The 17,552-nt window shown below is 52.9% G+C and overlaps 1 protein-coding gene across 1 annotated transcript in view; it reads right to left on the minus strand.

The window, feature by feature from the left end:
- Positions 1 to 2,698: 2,698 nt before the first annotated feature.
- Positions 2,699 to 17,552, minus strand: part of KCNK12 (potassium two pore domain channel subfamily K member 12) — a 56,695-nt gene continuing 41,841 nt past the window's right edge. Inside the window, exon 2 of the mRNA XM_004479718.3 lies at positions 2,699 to 3,698. Within this exon, the coding sequence (XP_004479775.2) occupies positions 2,797 to 3,698 (902 nt within the window). The 3' untranslated portion in view covers positions 2,699 to 2,796. The remainder of the gene's footprint in view (positions 3,699 to 17,552) is intronic.

Raw genomic sequence — 17,552 nt, forward strand, 5'->3', positions numbered from 1 at the left:
GACGAGCTGTGGGTCAAACCAGAGACCCCTACCACAGCGGGAGAGGCCACGCATCTGTGGGGATGAGCCCCTTGAGCCTGGGGTGCAGAAGAACTGCCTAAAAGAAAGGGGTCCCTGTCAGTCATTGTTCCCTAAGCGCTGGGCGCACCCCGCGTCCCCGCTTGTGAAGCAGTTCTGGTTCTCGGCGCTCACTCAGGCGGGATGCCCGACCCCTGCACTTGGGCATGGATCCCGGCTCCATCCATTCCCCTCCCTTGGGGGCCCCGGCCTCTCCCCAGAAGCAGCCCCTGGCACTGGGGCCCCGAGTCCTGTGACTGAGCATTTCAGCCCAAGTTGAAGGGTGGTGACGTGCCATGGACAGTGTGATGAGCCTGGGGAGAGGGGAGCCAGAGCGACGCGGACAAAAAACACACATGCCACTGGTTCCTGACCTCCCGCTGTGCCTCTGGAGACTGGCGTTTCTCTGGGAAGCTGATGGGACACAAGAGGAAGGGTCTCCCTCTGCTCCCCTCAAATCATGCTTACGCTTTCCTCAGCAGCTTGCTCAAGCTGCCCTCTATTGCTTCCTTCCACGCCAAATCATGGCAAGAGCGGCAACGGAGCTGAGACTGCAACATATGAAACTTAGCATAGACTTTAGGAAGAAACTGCCGACAGAGAGGGCCCAGAAATGTCTTGAGTTTTTCTTCTCTGGAGGCAGGCCCAGTTCCCTCGTGAGGAGGTGGGGTTCAGCCTGCCTTGACACCTCTTTAGACCCGTCCAGCTCCACTGCTGGACTTTAAGCCCCCTGGGGTTGTGCCCGAGGCTCCTTTCCTGGGGGCAGGTTGCTGGTTTTCCTGCAGATTAAGTCCATAGCCCTCGATCATTGGCATCTCTAGTTCCCCCACTGGATGGCTTGGCCCCCCACCTTCTTTCTTATTGACTAGGTGATACCGCTAATCAGATGCCTTTCAATCTCTCCTTTTAAGGGGATAAACCTTGTAATTTTCTGGTGCTGCCTGGCAGTCACAGTGGCTCCTGGAAGGTGGCTGAGAGCCTGCCCTCCAGGACTTAGCAAAATCGCCCGTTCTCACTAGCTTCACCCCCAGAATACTTTCGGGGTTGAAACACTTCTCCCACCCCAAATTAGAATTTATCCAAGGTAGCTGCAGAATCTTGCCCAGATCCTGGGTGATTTCTTCCTTCCTGCCAAGAACCGGAAGGGGAAAGAGGAGTGTGACATTCAAGCTTGACTCCTAAGGCTTTGTGTGAGTACGTGCATGTGTTCCAGGCACACGTGCTTCCGTCACTGCTCACGGCTTCAGAACCTCTCGGGCTGGCTGTGTTAGGCAAACTGGTGCTTTTCTATGATACCGTGTCTGTATAAACTCTGGCATTTGTCCTTGCAGTCCTCATCTCTTTAGATGGGAATAAGGGGTAGAAGGAATTTTATGGCCCAAGATCCTCAGCCCGCCCTGCACAAAACTCGAATGCTAAAATGACTCCCAGCCACCTGTCCCGCCAGCTCCCTGCCGCCTGCCTTCCTTCACCCCCAGAACAGATTGTGTGGAGAGAAAACACATTCATTTGATTGTCATCGGGGGCCAAACAGGATTTAGAACGGGATTCCTTCGTTCCTGACCCCCTGCACATCTTGGGCTTTGCAGTCAAACAGCTTGACATTTGAGGATGGCTGCTTTGGGTTCCTGGTTCCACAGGTCTGGTTCTCAGTGCAGCTGGCAGAACCCTGATATTCAGTGAAGAAAGAGCAGGGGCAGCTGGGTGGCTGCGCCCTGCACCCTCAGGCTCTCTAAAGGGGAAAAAGTTGGACCGATTCATGGCAGTTAAGAAAAAAAAAAAATCCACACCAGAAAGAAAAATCTTGTCTGAGAGGACTCGAGGCATTCCTAGTTAATAGTGAAAATTATTCCTGTGGGAGAAGCTTGTGAAAGAAATGAGGGTTGGGGGATTCAGAGATGGTGGTGGTGGAGGGGGGCCTCAGCGAGCAGGCAGCTGAAACTCTCCTTGCAGGACCCCTGGGCTTTCATTCATGAGGAGCTGCCCTGTGTGCTTGGCTAAGCCGACTAGCTCCAGGCTGAGAAAGCCCAGCCACAGCCCCTCACTCCTGCAAGTCCTGCCAGTCTGAGGGAAATGCCCCGTCCACGAGTTGGTGGTATGTTTCATCTCATTGCATAATCCTACCCCATTCTCCTGTGTGTAGTAGCTGTTCTATATATAAATTCACAGGAGGCGACATATGGCTCTCCCCACTCCCACCTGTCAAAACTGTGACTATATCATTTCTGACATCCAGAAGGAAGCTGCTAGGCTGCGCCAGGTTTCTAAATGCTGAAGAGGTAATTCAGAGCCATGAAAAGTTGCACCATATGCTTTGGGTTTGCCGGCTGCTTATGTGCATGGGGCCTGGGTCTAGTGCAGACCTGCCAAGGATGCAATCTTCCTGCTGCAGTTCGCACAGGGGAAGGGTCTGCCGTGCATTTTTCTGTCCCTAGAGGAGAATCTGCTGGGTGCTACTGTTCAACAAGAGGGGACCCACAAAGAAACCAGCCTTCCCCTAAACCTGCCCTTGATAACGCCAGGTCTGGCCGAATAGTATTTCTTCAGAGAAAAAAAACCAAGGCAAAAAAAAACACAAAAAAACCCAAAAAACAAACAAACAAAAAAAAACCCAACCTTTTTTTGGCCTCATTTTATTGGATAAAGATTAAGAAAGCGCCAGCGTCTGAGAGAAGGAAAGCCAGCCACGCCCGACGGCAGCCTGGGGTGCTGTGGTCCCCGGCGCCGCGGGGCGTGGGTCTACCTGGAGGCGCTGGTCTCGGCCAGCCGGTTGTTCATGATGCCCAGCGCCCCCACGCCGCCCGAGAAGCCGTTCTGGCGCGTGTTGACGCACACGCTGCGCGGGTAGCCGTTGGCCGTCTCGGACAGCTGCTTCTGCAGCAGCGCCAGCGACACTTTGTTGGAGGCGGTGAGGTCGCGCATGGAGATGAGCTCGCCCGACAGGCGGCGGCCCTCGGCGTCGCTGTCGCGCGCCCTGGCGTCGTGGCCGAGCGCAGCCAGGCGGCGGCGCAGCCGGGAGCCGGGGGTGATGGCGTTGCGCCGGGCCAGGGGCGCGCCGGGCGCCGGGCAGCAGCGCGCGCAGCAGCGGCAGCTCAGCTTGCGCAGCATCCAGTTGAGCACCTGCTTGATGAGGATGGAGATGACGTTGAAGAGCGAGTAGATGCAGCACACGCCGAGCAGGATGAAGAGGAAGTTGCCCAGGCGGTAGAGCCCCTGGTTCCGGTAGGCGGCGTGTTGGCTGCTCACCAGGTCCCCGAAGCCAATGGTGCTGAAAGTGACGAAACAGAAGTAGAGCGAGTCTACGTAGTCCCAGCCCTCCACGCTGGTGTACATGGCCGAGGCGCAGCACGACAGCAGCACGGCGAACAGGCCCAGGATCAGCAGCACGTGGTACACCGAGGGCTTCCAGCCCGCCAGGCCGTCGGCCTCCGAGAGCGCAGAGCCGCTGCGGAAGGTGGCGGGCAGCAGGCCGCTGCGGCGCAGCTGGCGCTCCCGGCAGGCGCGCATGATGAAGGCCAGCAGGGAGATGATGCGCTCCAGGAAGAGGTTGAAGAAGAGGATGGTCCCCGCGCAGCCGAATAGCCCGTAGGCGATGAGGAAGGCCTTGCCGCCCACAGTCGCCGGGGTGGTCATGCCGAAACCTGTGGAGACGCGGCAAGGGTCAGCGAGGGCCGGGCGGGGGCCCCTCCCGGCGGCGCTCAGGTGGAGGGGAAACCGGACGCACATTCCTCTCCCTCGGGGACACTCGATAAAGTGTCCGATCTTGGCAAACCCCCAAAGTGATGGAGGAGACATGACCCCTCATCTTGGGGCTCTTCAAACCAAAACGAATGCGGCAGGAGAATTGCGGAGGAAGGACCCAGCAGGACACCCGAAACACAAACCACTGCCCAAGGGCAAACCACTGAAATGGCAGCAGGGCAAACAAGGGACACTTGTCCCCACGGCCCTCCAAATGGTTTTTATGTGACTGGTGGTGGCACACCCAGGCAGACAGCCTAGAGAAGGCAGAATTCCTAAAGGGCTGTGGCTTACCTGAGATTGCCCTCTGTGGGGACCAGAGAGGGTGCGTTTAGCCCAGGGAGCAATATGTAGCGGTTGCTGAAAGGGCTTCATGAAGCTGACGACGGGCTGTCTGGGAATGAGTGTGGCTCTGCCCTTCTCACTCGAGGACCACCGTCAGCCTTGCTCTCCCATGTGGCCAGGGCAGAGGTTTGGACTAGCCTGGGTTCCATGCCTGGCGTCTGGGCTTTAGGGGAGAGCCTTTGCCAATTGATTTTTGCAAAAGCCTTGGCTTCCTGCCAGCATGCTTGGCCTATGCCATCCAGGGCAGTGCCCACTGGCACTGCCTGATGCCAGCTGTGGTCTCTCTGTGGGACCCATGGTCACCCAGTGCTGGCTACAGAGAGTGGTTTAATCTCACAGAAGGAAGATTCACATGCTGCTTAGAGTCTGAGCTGAAAATGGACCATCTATTTGAACAGCACCATGATATTTTTCAGTACCCATGGCAGCCGAAGCTTGGGGTAGCCCTGTTTAATTCATGCCCTATATGCGGCTGGCGGGGGGCCAGCCCTGGGACAAGGGGTGGAGAAGAGGTTTGTTCCATTTGGCTTATTATTTCCCTCAACGGGCCAAAGAAAATAGTTTTTGTAATACTTTCAGTGTAAAGACCTTAAAGCTTTTTACTAATAATTTTCGAGATTCCCTGAGGGAAAAGTCCAGGTATCTGACCATGATCTTTATCCTATGCTGCCTGACTCAAGTTGGGGGAAAATCTTACGTTGATACACACATTGAAGGAAATGGATTATGTCTCTAGATTCAGAATTGGGCCACAGTAGAGTAACCAAACAAATACTGTAACCAGGAACTTGATAGAGCAATTTTGTTCTACTGCAATACCAAATTCATGTTCATCAGTGTGCAAAGAAATCGCCTGAGTTAATATGGCTAGATGTGGAATGGGAGTGTTCATTTTTGTGTATGTGTTTGTATTTATAAAAGATCCTAGATCAATAATCCAAATGCTCAGCAACATAAATAAATCCTTGTCTGTTCACAGAAGGGAATACTCTACAGCAATGCAAAAGCATGAACTACAGCTAATTGCAACAACAAGGCTGAATCTCCCAAAAAGAATGTTGAGAGAAAAAAGCTGGACACAGAATAAATTCTATGTTATTCCATTTAAATACAATTCAAAACCAGGTAGAACAAAGCTATAAGATTTTGTTTAGGGACACATACTTGGTTGGTAAAATTATAAGGAAAAGCTAAGGAAGTGATTTTGATAAAAGTCAGAATTGTGATTTCTTCTGGGGGGGTGGTAGGTGACACAAGGGGACCTCAGGAGGTGGTGGTGGTGGAAATGTTCTGTTGGTGGTTATGTGAGCGTTAGCTGTATAATTGTTAAACAGTGCATTTTGAGGTTTTTTTTTTTTTTTTTATTTTAACCTCATTATTGAGAAAAGTTTTAAAAATCCTTACACTGTTAGAACTTTTTTTAAGGGATTTAATTATGATCTACCTCCCACCATATAGGCAAGACAGCAGAGACAGAGGGGACGTGGTCCATGGCTAGTTGGGGACAGTCTTCCATCCATACGCCCTGGCCTCTGGCCTGGTGCTTAGGCCATCATACACAGCACTGCTCCCGCCATTTAGGGAAAACACCACCGCAGGAGGGAGATCACTTTGCTAAATTCCTAAAGAAACCGAAAATCCTGAGCCTGGAAAATTAATATTTTGCATAAGAGGATGTCAAGTGGGGCCTCCCTGTCCTTTGGGGTTTTCAGCTGAAGTTTCATAGCTCAGAACATTAATATCCCCCACCCCCTATTCTAGAAGAAGTGCTGGCCACATCCATGTTGCAAAACAGCAAAACTGGTCTGGAGACCAGCAGTCCCTGCCACCTACCTCCAGGCTGTAACAAAAGGCTACAAAATCTCCAGGGATGGCTGGAAGATAGTCATGAAATAGAGTCGTTGCTGTAGGAGAGTGCTGTGACATCTTCCACCCAGTCCCAGGCCAAGGAATGGGGGTGTTTATGCTTCAGGACAACCTCTGAGGCTGCGGCCAGAGAGGAGTCCAGCAGCTCACTTCTCAGCTGGGTGCTGGCAGATTTGCAGGCACCCCCAGGCCCACCCACGGGCACCAGAGCAGGGCATGGCAAGAGTCTGGGGGAGCCAGATGTGTGTCCCTGAGTTTGCAGCTATGGGTGGGAGGTTGCCTGGAGCAGCCTGCACAGGCAGGGGAGAGGGGCAGCCGCCAGCGCAGCCCACAGCTTAGGGCTTGCTGTATCAAGGATGCATGAGATTGACCGGGCCAAGTGCAAGGAAGCCAGACTCGAAGAGACCCTGCCCCAGAGGGCTGCCTGCCGGAACAAGGGGACCCTCGTGATATGGGCTGAAGGGCTGCGCGCTGCGGAGAGTATGAGAGGGAGCTGCACCAGGGCTTGTGCAGGGCAGCGGGCCCTGTGGGGCGGCTCCAAAGGAGCCCTAAATGGGCTGCGTGGAAGGGCATGTCATCCGAAGAGTGGGCATTTCAGCCCCTACAGCAAAAGCTAGTGATTAGTGATGTAAGAGCAGAGCCATCAGCCCTCCCTCACGGCAGGTCCCTGAGCCGCGGGTCAGGCTACAGCTGGAGGGACAGCGTCAGCTTTGATTGGAAGTGAATGTGCAGATTTGATTTAGACCGGCTGAACGCCTTTCAGTCTTAAAACCGTTCTGTCTTAACTATTGGAAACCTCTAGCATCTGCCCAAGGCGTTAAGGAATCTAAAGGGGAGCGCTGAAAGTCCATGGATAAAAACAAAAAAAATAAAGGCACTGCCTGTGTCAGCCCATTTAACAAGCCAGCCCCACCTGGACCACACCTCCGGTGACTGGGTGCCAGCCCCGTGCCACACACAGTGCTCCCCCACGTGTCCTTGTCTCACTTCTGCACAACAACCCTGTGAGACAGGCAGGGCTTCCATTAACAAAGAAACTGCGGGCGACTGGGTTCAGTGGCTTGTCAAGTTCAGCGATTGCAGAGCTGAGGCTGAAGCCCAGGTCTGCCAGCATCTCAAGTCCACGTTGTTTCCGTGACATCAGTCCGTTTTCCAAGGCCATCAGAGGAACTGCCATTCCTCTTAGAAAGCCTAATTGCGGTCCTCCAGGGCTGGCAGGCAGAGGAGCATTTAGTCTGATCCTATGGCCTAATAAAAACAACGGACACCAGACATGCAGCCAAAGACCACCCTGCACCATTCACTTCTGCAGCCAGCATGTGCTGGAACCTTGAGGTGGCAGTATCATACAGGCCTGGGGATAGGGAGGAACACAGGACAGACGCAGTCCTCGCCCTCGGGGTGTACCTGGGCTGCCTTCCCAGAGGCCCAGCGCTGGGTTTCTTCGGGGTTCCGGTCAGATCCCGCCCCCTCTGCTGGCAGGCTCACGGCTGGGACAGGGCACAGCCTTGCCCTGCAGCCCCTCCATCGAGGCTGGGCCAGAACTTGTCCTGGGGTCTTCTCCTGGCCCTGGGTCAGCTTGTATTTGTCTGATCACTTGGTTGAGCCCAAAATGACACTGAATATTTGACTGGCCCAGCCGCAGGCACTATCTGCCCAGAATGGGACGGGCAGGAAGGTCAGGAGGTTCTCTGGTGCAGGGGGTGGCCAGTGAAAGGGCCCCGTTGCTGCCCTGACCCCTGAGGTCTGACCTCCTGTGTCTGCCTCACCTTTCTACGGCTTCCTACAGACAACACTGTCGGTTCAGCTCAGGGATGGGGAGTGGGGGCACAGCCAACCCCCTTCCCCATCAACCTCAAGAGACCCAGCTTGGGGGATGCCCAGGCCCCCCGGCAGCCGCTTGCTGAGGGCTGCGGGGTCCAGGCCTGGGGCTGGGTGGCGGGGTAGCTCCCAACGTTTTGCTAGTTTGTGGGGAGCCAGGCTGGGAGAGGGCCTTGCAGCTTCAGCCAGAGAAAAGGCAAACCCAGACACCCCGAGATCCCCCTCCTCCCCCAGTCACACCCTGCAGAGGCGTCATCTGTCCCCAGGTTCGCACCAAGCCTTCTATTTTGTTTATGCCACAATTGATCTGTCATCCCAGCTTGCAAAGAGCAGACACTTGGGGGCTTTATTATGCCACTTTAACAAAAGCTGTGAAGCTCGTTCCCAGGCAGCCTGTCTGGTGCCGCCTTCGCAAATGCGGCCCTGGTGACAGGGCCCCTGGAGTTCAGCTTAGAGAGCCTGCGAGCGGGACGGGGAGGTGTGCAGCCCTGCGTGGCAGCCTCCTGTCCTGTCCCCCGACCCCTGGGAGGGGCAGGGCTACCCCAGAGGCAGCAGAGGAGATGGGCGTTGCCCGAGCTACAGTTTGTAAGTGGCAGAGCTGACCCTGATGCCCGTGGCCTTTCCGCTGAGCCAGACAGATGGAACGTCTTGGCTCATGACCCTCTGGGACCTTTTCCTGCTGGGCTCTGGAATGTCAGCTCTGGGTTGGGAGAGAGACGATTTATTGTCCAATCCAGGATACTCTTGAGAGGGAAAGGGGCACTATTAATAATTACCCCAGGGCAGCAGGCACTACCCAGGGCTGTCCCAAGCAACAGTCTACACTGTCAAAATAGACTCCAAGGCAGGCCCACCCAGAGGTTTATTTAGTCAGTTTGGAACCGAGCCCAGGGATCCCTGTTTTAACAAATGCCCCCAGGGGATTCTGATGCAACTAGAGTAAAGCGCTTTCCTTGAGAAACAATGCCACAAGATATTCAGGATAGCCCTACTAGTTAGAATCAGCCCAATTACAGGTATTTTGACTTAAAATTCCCAGAGGCCTAAAATCCTGTGGTGGACTGAGTAGGAGTCCCATGACAACCATTCCCCAGCCCCCAGCCCCCAGGCGGCTGTAACAGTCTGTAGTCTAGGCCGATCAAGGGGACCCAGCCCCTTACTGCATGGGCTGATGGGTAGGCCTAAACCCATCAGCGCAGGCCCTGCGACCCAGTGAGCAGCGAGAAGAGCTTTCTGGGTGGCTTCTGGGTTTAAAGGCTCCCTCCCTTTTAAGAGAGAGCTGCCCCCTACACCAAGGCAGCAGGAGGTGGGCCAGGAACCGCAGGCAGCCCTCTGTGGCCTTGAGGAAGCCAGTGCTTCAGAGGCCCACTGGAGGGAGCCCAAAAGCAATACGGCCTTGAGCTGGCAGCTCAAACCAGCCTTGCTGCCTGCCCTCCTGCCCTCCGCCTGGTGCAGCTGCTTGACCCCGTAAATGCCCTTGACTGTTCAGAGTGTCTGTGATACGCAACTAAACACACCCCAGCTGGTGCAGCTCGCTAAGGGGCCTGGTTAAGCAGCCCAGCGACAAGGCAACAGACCCAAGGTTTGAGCGCTGTTGTGGCCTCCATAGCTAAGTGATTAGGGCAAATCACTACCTTCTCTGAGCCTTGCCGTATCTGTTAAATGTCCACCTCCCAATGTCAACTTTCCTTGTAAACTGTAGAACACCAGGGCAAAGTGTGTTCCTTAGGATGAGGTAATAGAATTCATGAGGAGGGAGAGGAGGTGAAGAGGACCCATGATTAAAAAAAAAAAGGGGACGTGGATGTGGTTCAACAGATAGAGCATCCGCCTACCATATAGGAGGTCCAAGTGTTCCATACCCAGGGCCTCCTGGCTCGTGTGGTGAGCTGGCCCACGCGCAGTGCTGCTGCATGCAAGGAGTGCTGGCCCACACAGGGATGCCCCCGTGTAAGGGATCCCCCCACGCAAGGAGTGGCCCCTGCACAAGGACAACTGCCCCCATGCAAAAACCACAGCCCACCACAGGAGTGGTGCCACACACAGGGAGAGCTGATGCAGCAAGATGATGCAACAAAAAGAAACACAGATCCCCAGTGCCACCTGATGAGAATACCAGCGGACACAGAAGAACACACAGCGAATGGACACAGAGGGCAGACAACGGGAGGGGGGAGTAAATAAAATAAATCTTAAAAAAAAAAAAAAGGATTAAATAAAGTGAAACCAGTTCATTTACTCATTATTGCAGGACTTTTCAGAGCATTTAACACGTTAATTTGATTTATGAATTCAAGGGGAGATATGCTAACACTATTCAGTGTTCTCCAAACTAACTTGACCACAGAAGGTCCCTGACCACCTCAAGTGACATGAGTCTTGGAAAGAATAATTTTTGGGAAATGTTCCACTCTACCCATGTGAAGAATTAAGAATGAAACATTTAAAGACATGGGCAAGGAATTCCATGTTTAAAAAAAGTCACTGTGACACTGCAATGCCTAGAGCAGTGCCTGGTACATAGCAGGGCTTGAGCCAGGTCTGTGGAGCCAATGAACAGACATCTTACTCTACCTGTTTAGAACAGTAGTTTTCAAACTAGTGTGCCTAAGACCCAGCTGGCAATCTTGTTAGATTCTGGGGTGGGGCCTGTGATGCTTCATTTCCAACCTGCATCCAGATGATGCCACGGTGGCTGGTCAGTGACACTTCACGTCTCTGAAATTACAATGCATCTTCCCATCCTGGCCTGACATAGATTATTTGGCATTATTTATTCTGAGTAGCAAGGATTTGAATCGATTGGTATTAGGCACAGGTGAGTTATAGAGTTAATTACCCTTGAGGGTCTGTCTTGGAAATGAGCTTGAGGACGCCCTCCAGGCACCGGCCACATCTTAATGCCCATTTGGAATCAGGCTGTTTGAGTTTGAATTCTTAAGCTTCATCACTCCCTACCTGTGTGTCTCTGAGCAAATTACTTAACCTCTGTGCTTCAGTGTCCTCATTTGTAAAATGGAGATGACAAAGTAACTTCCTCAGAGAAATTTCTGTGAATATTAATATGCACCAAGCACTTAGAACAGCGCCTGGCATGTTAATAAGCCCCTAATAAAGGTTTGTTATTTAATCATCTTTTTACTCTCTACAGGAAACATAGGAATCCTGTACAAAGTAGGTATTGATAATTATTTATTGACAAAGTAAAAATTTCAAGAACCTCAAATTTCAAGGGGAAGCGTTAAAGAGGTTGGTTGGGGTGTGGGATCCGTGGGCAGGGCATGGGAAAGGATTCAGAAAGGCTGGGCATGGCCCATTAATGCTGCCAGATGAAACACAGGATGCCCAGCTACATTCGAACTTCAGATAAACAACAAATCATTTTTTAGTCTGTTTGTCCCAAATATTATATGGTCACACTTAGGCTGTGTGCCTGCGGCTCCTGTATGTTCATTTGCTAAATCTGGCCACCCTCCTTAGGGCCCAGCCTGACTGCTTGACACACTCCTCTGGGACACCCTTCCCCATGTGGTTCATCCTTACTTTCTGGGACTGGCTGGAGGAGGGCTAACAGCCTCTCAACTCTAGCAGCCCCTGGGGAACCCAAAATAGTCTCCAACACCCAGGTGTGCCCTGGCCAGCCAGAGCAGAATCCCGGCGGAGGTCCTTCTAGTGACTGAGGAAGGCATTTGGGGTTCAGTCTTGAAGGTTGGGTGGGTGAGAAAATGAGACTGAATTTGAGAACGGCCTGGGGGAGGGAAGGGCGAGCCTGAGGGCTCAGCCTGCCAGGCTCCCACGTGCTCAGCGCCCAGCTCATTGTTCAGTGGAAGAAGGAACAGGGCAATGCTGCAAGAACTTCCCATCCACCTGTTCCCAGGCTGACCCCAAAGGAGCTACGTGGGAGCCGGAACGCCGCCGGGCACCTCCAGGAGCTCCTCCAGCGTCCGAGTCCCGCACCCAGCAGTGTGTCCCGCTTTGTGGAAGGGTGCACGCTCTGGAAGCCTCAAGCTGCAGGAGGTGAGCTCTGCCCCTGCAGGCCCTGCAGGCGCGCTGAGTTGAGAGTGAGGTTCAGAGCAGGTCGCAGGGCCAGAGGGCGCCTCCACTTGCTAATGGGGTGACTCGGATGCTACTTGCCCCCTTAACCCTCCGTTTCATGCTCTGAAAGGGGCCTGATGACAGTGCCTGCCTTGTGAGGTTGTAATTTTCACCTGCTTCCCACCGTGTCTAGGGTGGTAAGTGCTCAGAAAGCACCACACTGAATTGGGAAAGCCGGGGGTGAGGTGCAGCCGTCAGAGCACAGCTGAAGTGCCTCGGCACCTCAGGATGTAGGAATCTTTGGGTCGTTTCCTTGGGGTCTGGGATGAGTGGCCTGAACTGGGTGGGAGGCCCAGCTAGAGACACCACCCTCTCCAATCCCAAAATTGAGTGTGGCTGCGGCGGGATGGTTGAAAGGGAGACTGTTCTGGAAAAGCTGAGAGCGTGCGCTGCCGAGATGCCGTGTTTACCTAGTTTGTGAGTCTCCACAGCCCCAGGTGCTGGCTTCCTCCTGATGCTTCACGACGCAAGACGGTGAGCTCCCTCCCGTATTTTCCCCTTTGCTTCTGGCTTGTTCTTTCGGGGGCCTTTGGGATGACTGTCTTCATTTGATGAGCGCAGGAGGGGAGGTGGGGTTGGCCAACAGGCCAGGGGAGCTAGGAACCGGGGCCTGAACCACACAGCTGCAGGCCCGTGACTCCCACTGATAGGAACATTTCCGCAACTATGAGAAAAAAGCGACTGAGGTGCAGGTTGGTGTGTGGCACTGATTTCCTCCAGCAGGGGCTGGAGGCTGACTTGAGCTCCCCGCCTCGTTCCCCCACCCCGGCTCTGCGTTCCATCTCTGGGATTAACATTTTCTCTCCTCGCCAGAAATCATTCAGCAAAATGAGTTATTAAATGCCATTTAACTGCTCCTGCCTCTGGGTGTCTCCAGCTTAACAACCTCTCCTGGGGAGCAGCTGTCAAGCTCAGGCCTCGCTGGGCTGGCGGGAAGATGACTCATTTACATAGAGCCCCTCCTCCCTCCTGCCCCCCATCTGTCCCTGCCTCTTCGATGACTAATCCTTTTCAGGGATGAGGTCACCGCCCCCCCCCCACAACCCTCCATGAAAAGAGCAGAGACTTAGCCTCAGTCCAGAATTTGGGGGGTAGACTGAGTCCAAGACCAGGGAAGGCAGGGACAGTCCCTGGTGGGACACAGGCCTGGCCACCGGCAGCTTGGAATCGGGGCCGGTGAGATGACGGAAGCTCTGACACACACCCCAGCTGCTGCCTCCCAGAGGGGAGACGGACCTGGGGCGGGGAGAAGACGGGGCTACCAGCCCTGCTTGGAAGTTTCAATACAGTGTCCACTGACTCTCATTTTACCTCAAGTCCTTCATCATAGAGGAGCAGATTTTTAAAGAAAAAAAGACCTCTGTCACGTGGACAGTTCAGCTCCCCTCTGTCAATTCAGATTTCAGGTACCCCAAGAAGCAACCCCCCAACCTGTTCATCTAGCCACATAGAAGGCCCTCGGTGCCCTGGCAGAGGGGTAACAAAGGGAAAGGGGCGAGGCCCTGAGAAGATAAGAGACCGAGCCCCAGCCCCCCAACTTACTAACACGTGGAGGCCATTTGTATGGTTCCCTCCAACTGAGCTGTCTGCAGCCCTGGCCTCCCCCAGGGCCCCTTCTCCCAGGGGGCGGCTGCTCCAGAGGAGGAATAAAGAGGAGAAGGCAAGGTGAGCACAAACCCGCAGCCAGGGAAGCACTCTCGAGGGTCCATGAAAACTGAGGGGGCGGCCCTCGGCGCCTCAGCAGAAGGAACTCTGTTAGGGCATTGCTGGGTGCGGGGGACTGGCCTGGTGGCTGCAGGACTGAAGCTAAGGGGTGAGGAGGACCTTTCTTCAGAGGCTGGGCTGGTTCTCGCTGTACTTTCGCTCTCAGCAGCAGGGAGGGGTGGGGGGTGATCGCTGGTCCACGGCAGGTGAGGAATGGAGGGAACTGGGTTTAGGGGGCCCCCACCTCTGGTGCTTTCACTGCTGTGACCCTCAGAGCGACCTTGGAAGGCAGTGTCATCATTATGGCCCTGAGGAAACCCAGGCTCAGAATAAAGCAACATGAGGACAGAACGAGGCAGCCCCTGCCCCACCGCTCTTTCTTTTCCACCCTTGAGGCCTGACTTGGCCTTCAGTTCACAGAATGCAAATGTGCTTTTGCTCTAAAACATGCACGCAGTACCGTGCGGGGACGTGGATGTGTTTGAGATGCCTGCCCTGGGTCTTATGGCAGGAGACTGTGCCAGATCCTGGGTGACAGAAGGAAGTGGAGGCTGGGATTCAGGGAGTTTAAGGATCTTGTCCAAGGTGACAGAAAATGGCAGAACCAGGGTTCCAATGCGGGCATGCCCATCTCCCAACTCCCACATTCCTTCCTCCTCTCCAGCTTGCCTTCGGTCCTCCTCTCCCCACGTCGGGCCTTGATCAAGCGCACAGGGGCCCTGGTGACTTGGAATTCAGACCACCTCATCTTGAGACCTCATCTCTCCTTCTGACCCATTCTGCACACTGCCCCAGATGGGTTGTACTGAAGCACAGCTCTGACAGGATCACTCTCCTGCCCCAGATACTTGGCGCTCCCAAGGGATGGAAGGATCAAGATGGAGTGTCTTAAGACTGATGTTCGGCAGCGGATTAGCCCAGTGGTTAGGGCGTCCGTCTACCACATGGGAGGTCTGCGGTTCAAACTCCGGGCCTCTTTGACCTGTGCGGAGCTGGCCCATGCGCAGTGCTGATGCGCGCAAGGAGTGTCCTGCCACGCAGGGGTGTCCCCCGCATAAGGGGGCCCCACGCTCAAGGAGTGCGCCCCGTAAGGAGAGCCTCCCAGCACGAAAGAAAGTGCAGCCTGCCCAGGAATGGCACCGCGCACACAGAGAGCTGACACAACAAAGATGATGCAATGAAAAGAAACACAGATTCCCATGCCGCTGACAACAGAAGTGGAGAAAGAAAACACAGCAAATAGAGAACAGACAACTGGGGGGGGGGGACGGGGAAGGGGAGATAAATAAATAAATAGATATTAAAAAAAAATACTGCTGTTCAAGGCTCTGACCTACCTACCTAGTATCTCCCGTCTCTGAACCCTCTTCTTCAGTGCATTGGTCCCCTCACTGTGTCCTTCGTGCACATACATTCATTCACCAGGTATTTATTGAAAGTCTGCTCTGTGTCTCTCAAGGTGGGACTATGAGACAAGACAGGCAAACTCCCAGCATGCATAGATTTGCTCTCCAGCAAATGCACCACAGAATACCCACTTCTGCACCTTTGCACTATCTTCCCCCACCCCCTCACAAGGTCTGGAACAACACACATCCTTTTCTCTTCACCTGCCTAACTCCTAGTCATCACCCTGCACCAGACATTTAATTGTGTGCTGCCTCGTGACATCTCCTGTACTCTCAGTCTATTGCATCAAAAGGGTACTTAACCCTTTGTGTTTTTCTTTGTCTCTCCAGTTGAGTGATGAAATTTCTGAGGACATTGACCATGTCTTAGATTTCCTTCTACCCTCTATAATGTGGGCACTCACAGGTGCTAAATTCCTGACAGAACTGGCAATTTGTCTATGATCACCAGCAGGCACCAGAAAAATCTGGATTCCATCTTGGTTTTGGTTAATTCACTCACCAGGTTTTTGAGACCTGCTGGGCCATACATGTGTGGGAAGGTAGAGGAACACCATGACTACTATGGTTGGTGCCCTGGGGCCAAAGTCAGCAGTTTAATATTATTGATGAATTCCAAAATGAATTATTGGATTATGCTTGTAATCTGATCTGTACCTGGGCATGACTGTTATTAGGGCATGACAAAGAACAGAGTTGAGGGTTTCTGATGTTGCAGTTTTCATGTTGGAGTTTGATGTTGAAGACTTAAGCTGGAGCCCCGGGACCCAGTCAGCACACAAAGGAAAGAGAAGCCAGCCCCAGGAAGAAAGGAACCTTGAACCTAGAGAAAAGCAAGCCCTAGGAACGTAGGAACCCAGGAAGCCTAAACCCTTGCAGACGTTGGCAGCCATCTTGCCCCAAATAGACTTTGGTGAGGGAAGCAACTTGTGCTTTATGACCTGGTATCTTTAGTTCCTACCCCAAATAAATACCCTTTATAAAAACCAACCAATTTCTGGTATTTTGTGTCAGCAACCCTTTGGCTGACTAATACAGAATTTGGTACCAGGAGTTGGGTAGTGCTTTTGTAATTTCCAAATTTCTGGAACGGTTTTATAAATGGGTAACAGGTATTTTTTGGAGGAGTTGTAAGATGCTTGGAAGAAAAGACCTACAGTGCTTTGAAGAGATTATTTTTTTTTTTATTTTTTATTTTTTTTATTTTTTTAAAGATTTATTTATTTATTTAACTTCCCCCCCTCCCCTGGTTGTCTGTTCTTGGTGTCTATTTGCTGCGTCTTGTTTCTTTGTCCGCTTCTGTTGTCGTCAGCGGCACGGGAAGTGTGGGCGGCGCCATTCCTGGGCAGGCTGCTCTTTCTTTTCACGCTGGGCGGCTTTCCTCACGGGCGCACTCCTTGCGCGTGGGGCTCCCCCACGCGGGGGACACCCTTGCGTGGCACGGCACTCCTTGCGCGCATCAGCACTGCGCATGGCCAGCTCCACACGGGTCAAGGAGGCCCGGGGCTTGAACCGCGGACCTCCCATATGGTAGACGGACGCCCTAACCACTGGGCCAAAGTCCGTTTCCCTGAAGAGATTATTGATAGCGATATGGATGCTAAAGAGACTTTTTATGATGCCTTAGAAGTAAATGATGAAACAATTATTGGAAACTGGAGGAAAGGCAATCTGTTTTAAAGTTGCAGAGAACTTAGCAAGATTAACTCCTGGTGTTTTATGGAAGGCAGAATTTGAAAATGGAGAGCCTGGGCATTTAGCAGAAGAAATTTCCAAAGTAAACCCCAAGAATGCAGCTTGGCTTCTGCTTGCAGCTTATAGCAAAAATGTTAGACAAGCGAGATAAGCTGACAACTGAATTGTCGAGCACAAGGAAAACAAAAACTGGTTCTGAACATTCTAAGCCTCTGGAAATCAGGCTCCAGATGAAAATGCCCCACTGGAAGACTTAACTAGACTTGGAACTTGTAAATCAGGATGAAAGATGCAGTTATGTTGGAAAAACTTGTGGAAAGTCTTACTGTCTGATGGCTTGGACCCCTGCTTCCTGCATGCTAAACCAACAGTTTTTGAGAGAGCTGTATGAAAAAAACCACTCTCAGCCTGGAATAAAGACATGGAAAAGAGAGATTGAAGGAGAACCAGTATAAAAGGAAAACCATGGAAGCTGAGATCTGGAATTCAGAGATTACCTTGGGCCCATGTGTACAGAGAGGGTAAGTTTGCCCCAGCAGTTAAAAAGGGTGGATGTTCCTGTCTAATGTTCTGAGAGTTTTGCTGCCAGGGTACAGAGAGGGTGTGGCACATTCCCCAAGGATTAGGACGGTTAAGGTCGGTACCCCACAAGTCTGAGTGGGGTGGACCTGTCCCCCAAAAGTTAGGGAAGGCCAGGTGGCCAATCCATTGCTCTGAGAGGGTTGAGCCTGTATGCCAAAGGTTAGGGGGAGTGTTGTCTTCACATTACTGTACTCTAAGTGTTAAGACTCTAACCCAAAGATTGGGTAAGATGTGGCA

The sequence above is a fragment of the Dasypus novemcinctus genome, chromosome 17 (genome assembly GCF_030445035.2).
Source record: "Dasypus novemcinctus isolate mDasNov1 chromosome 17, mDasNov1.1.hap2, whole genome shotgun sequence".
Taxonomy (NCBI): Eukaryota; Metazoa; Chordata; class Mammalia; order Cingulata; family Dasypodidae; genus Dasypus; species Dasypus novemcinctus.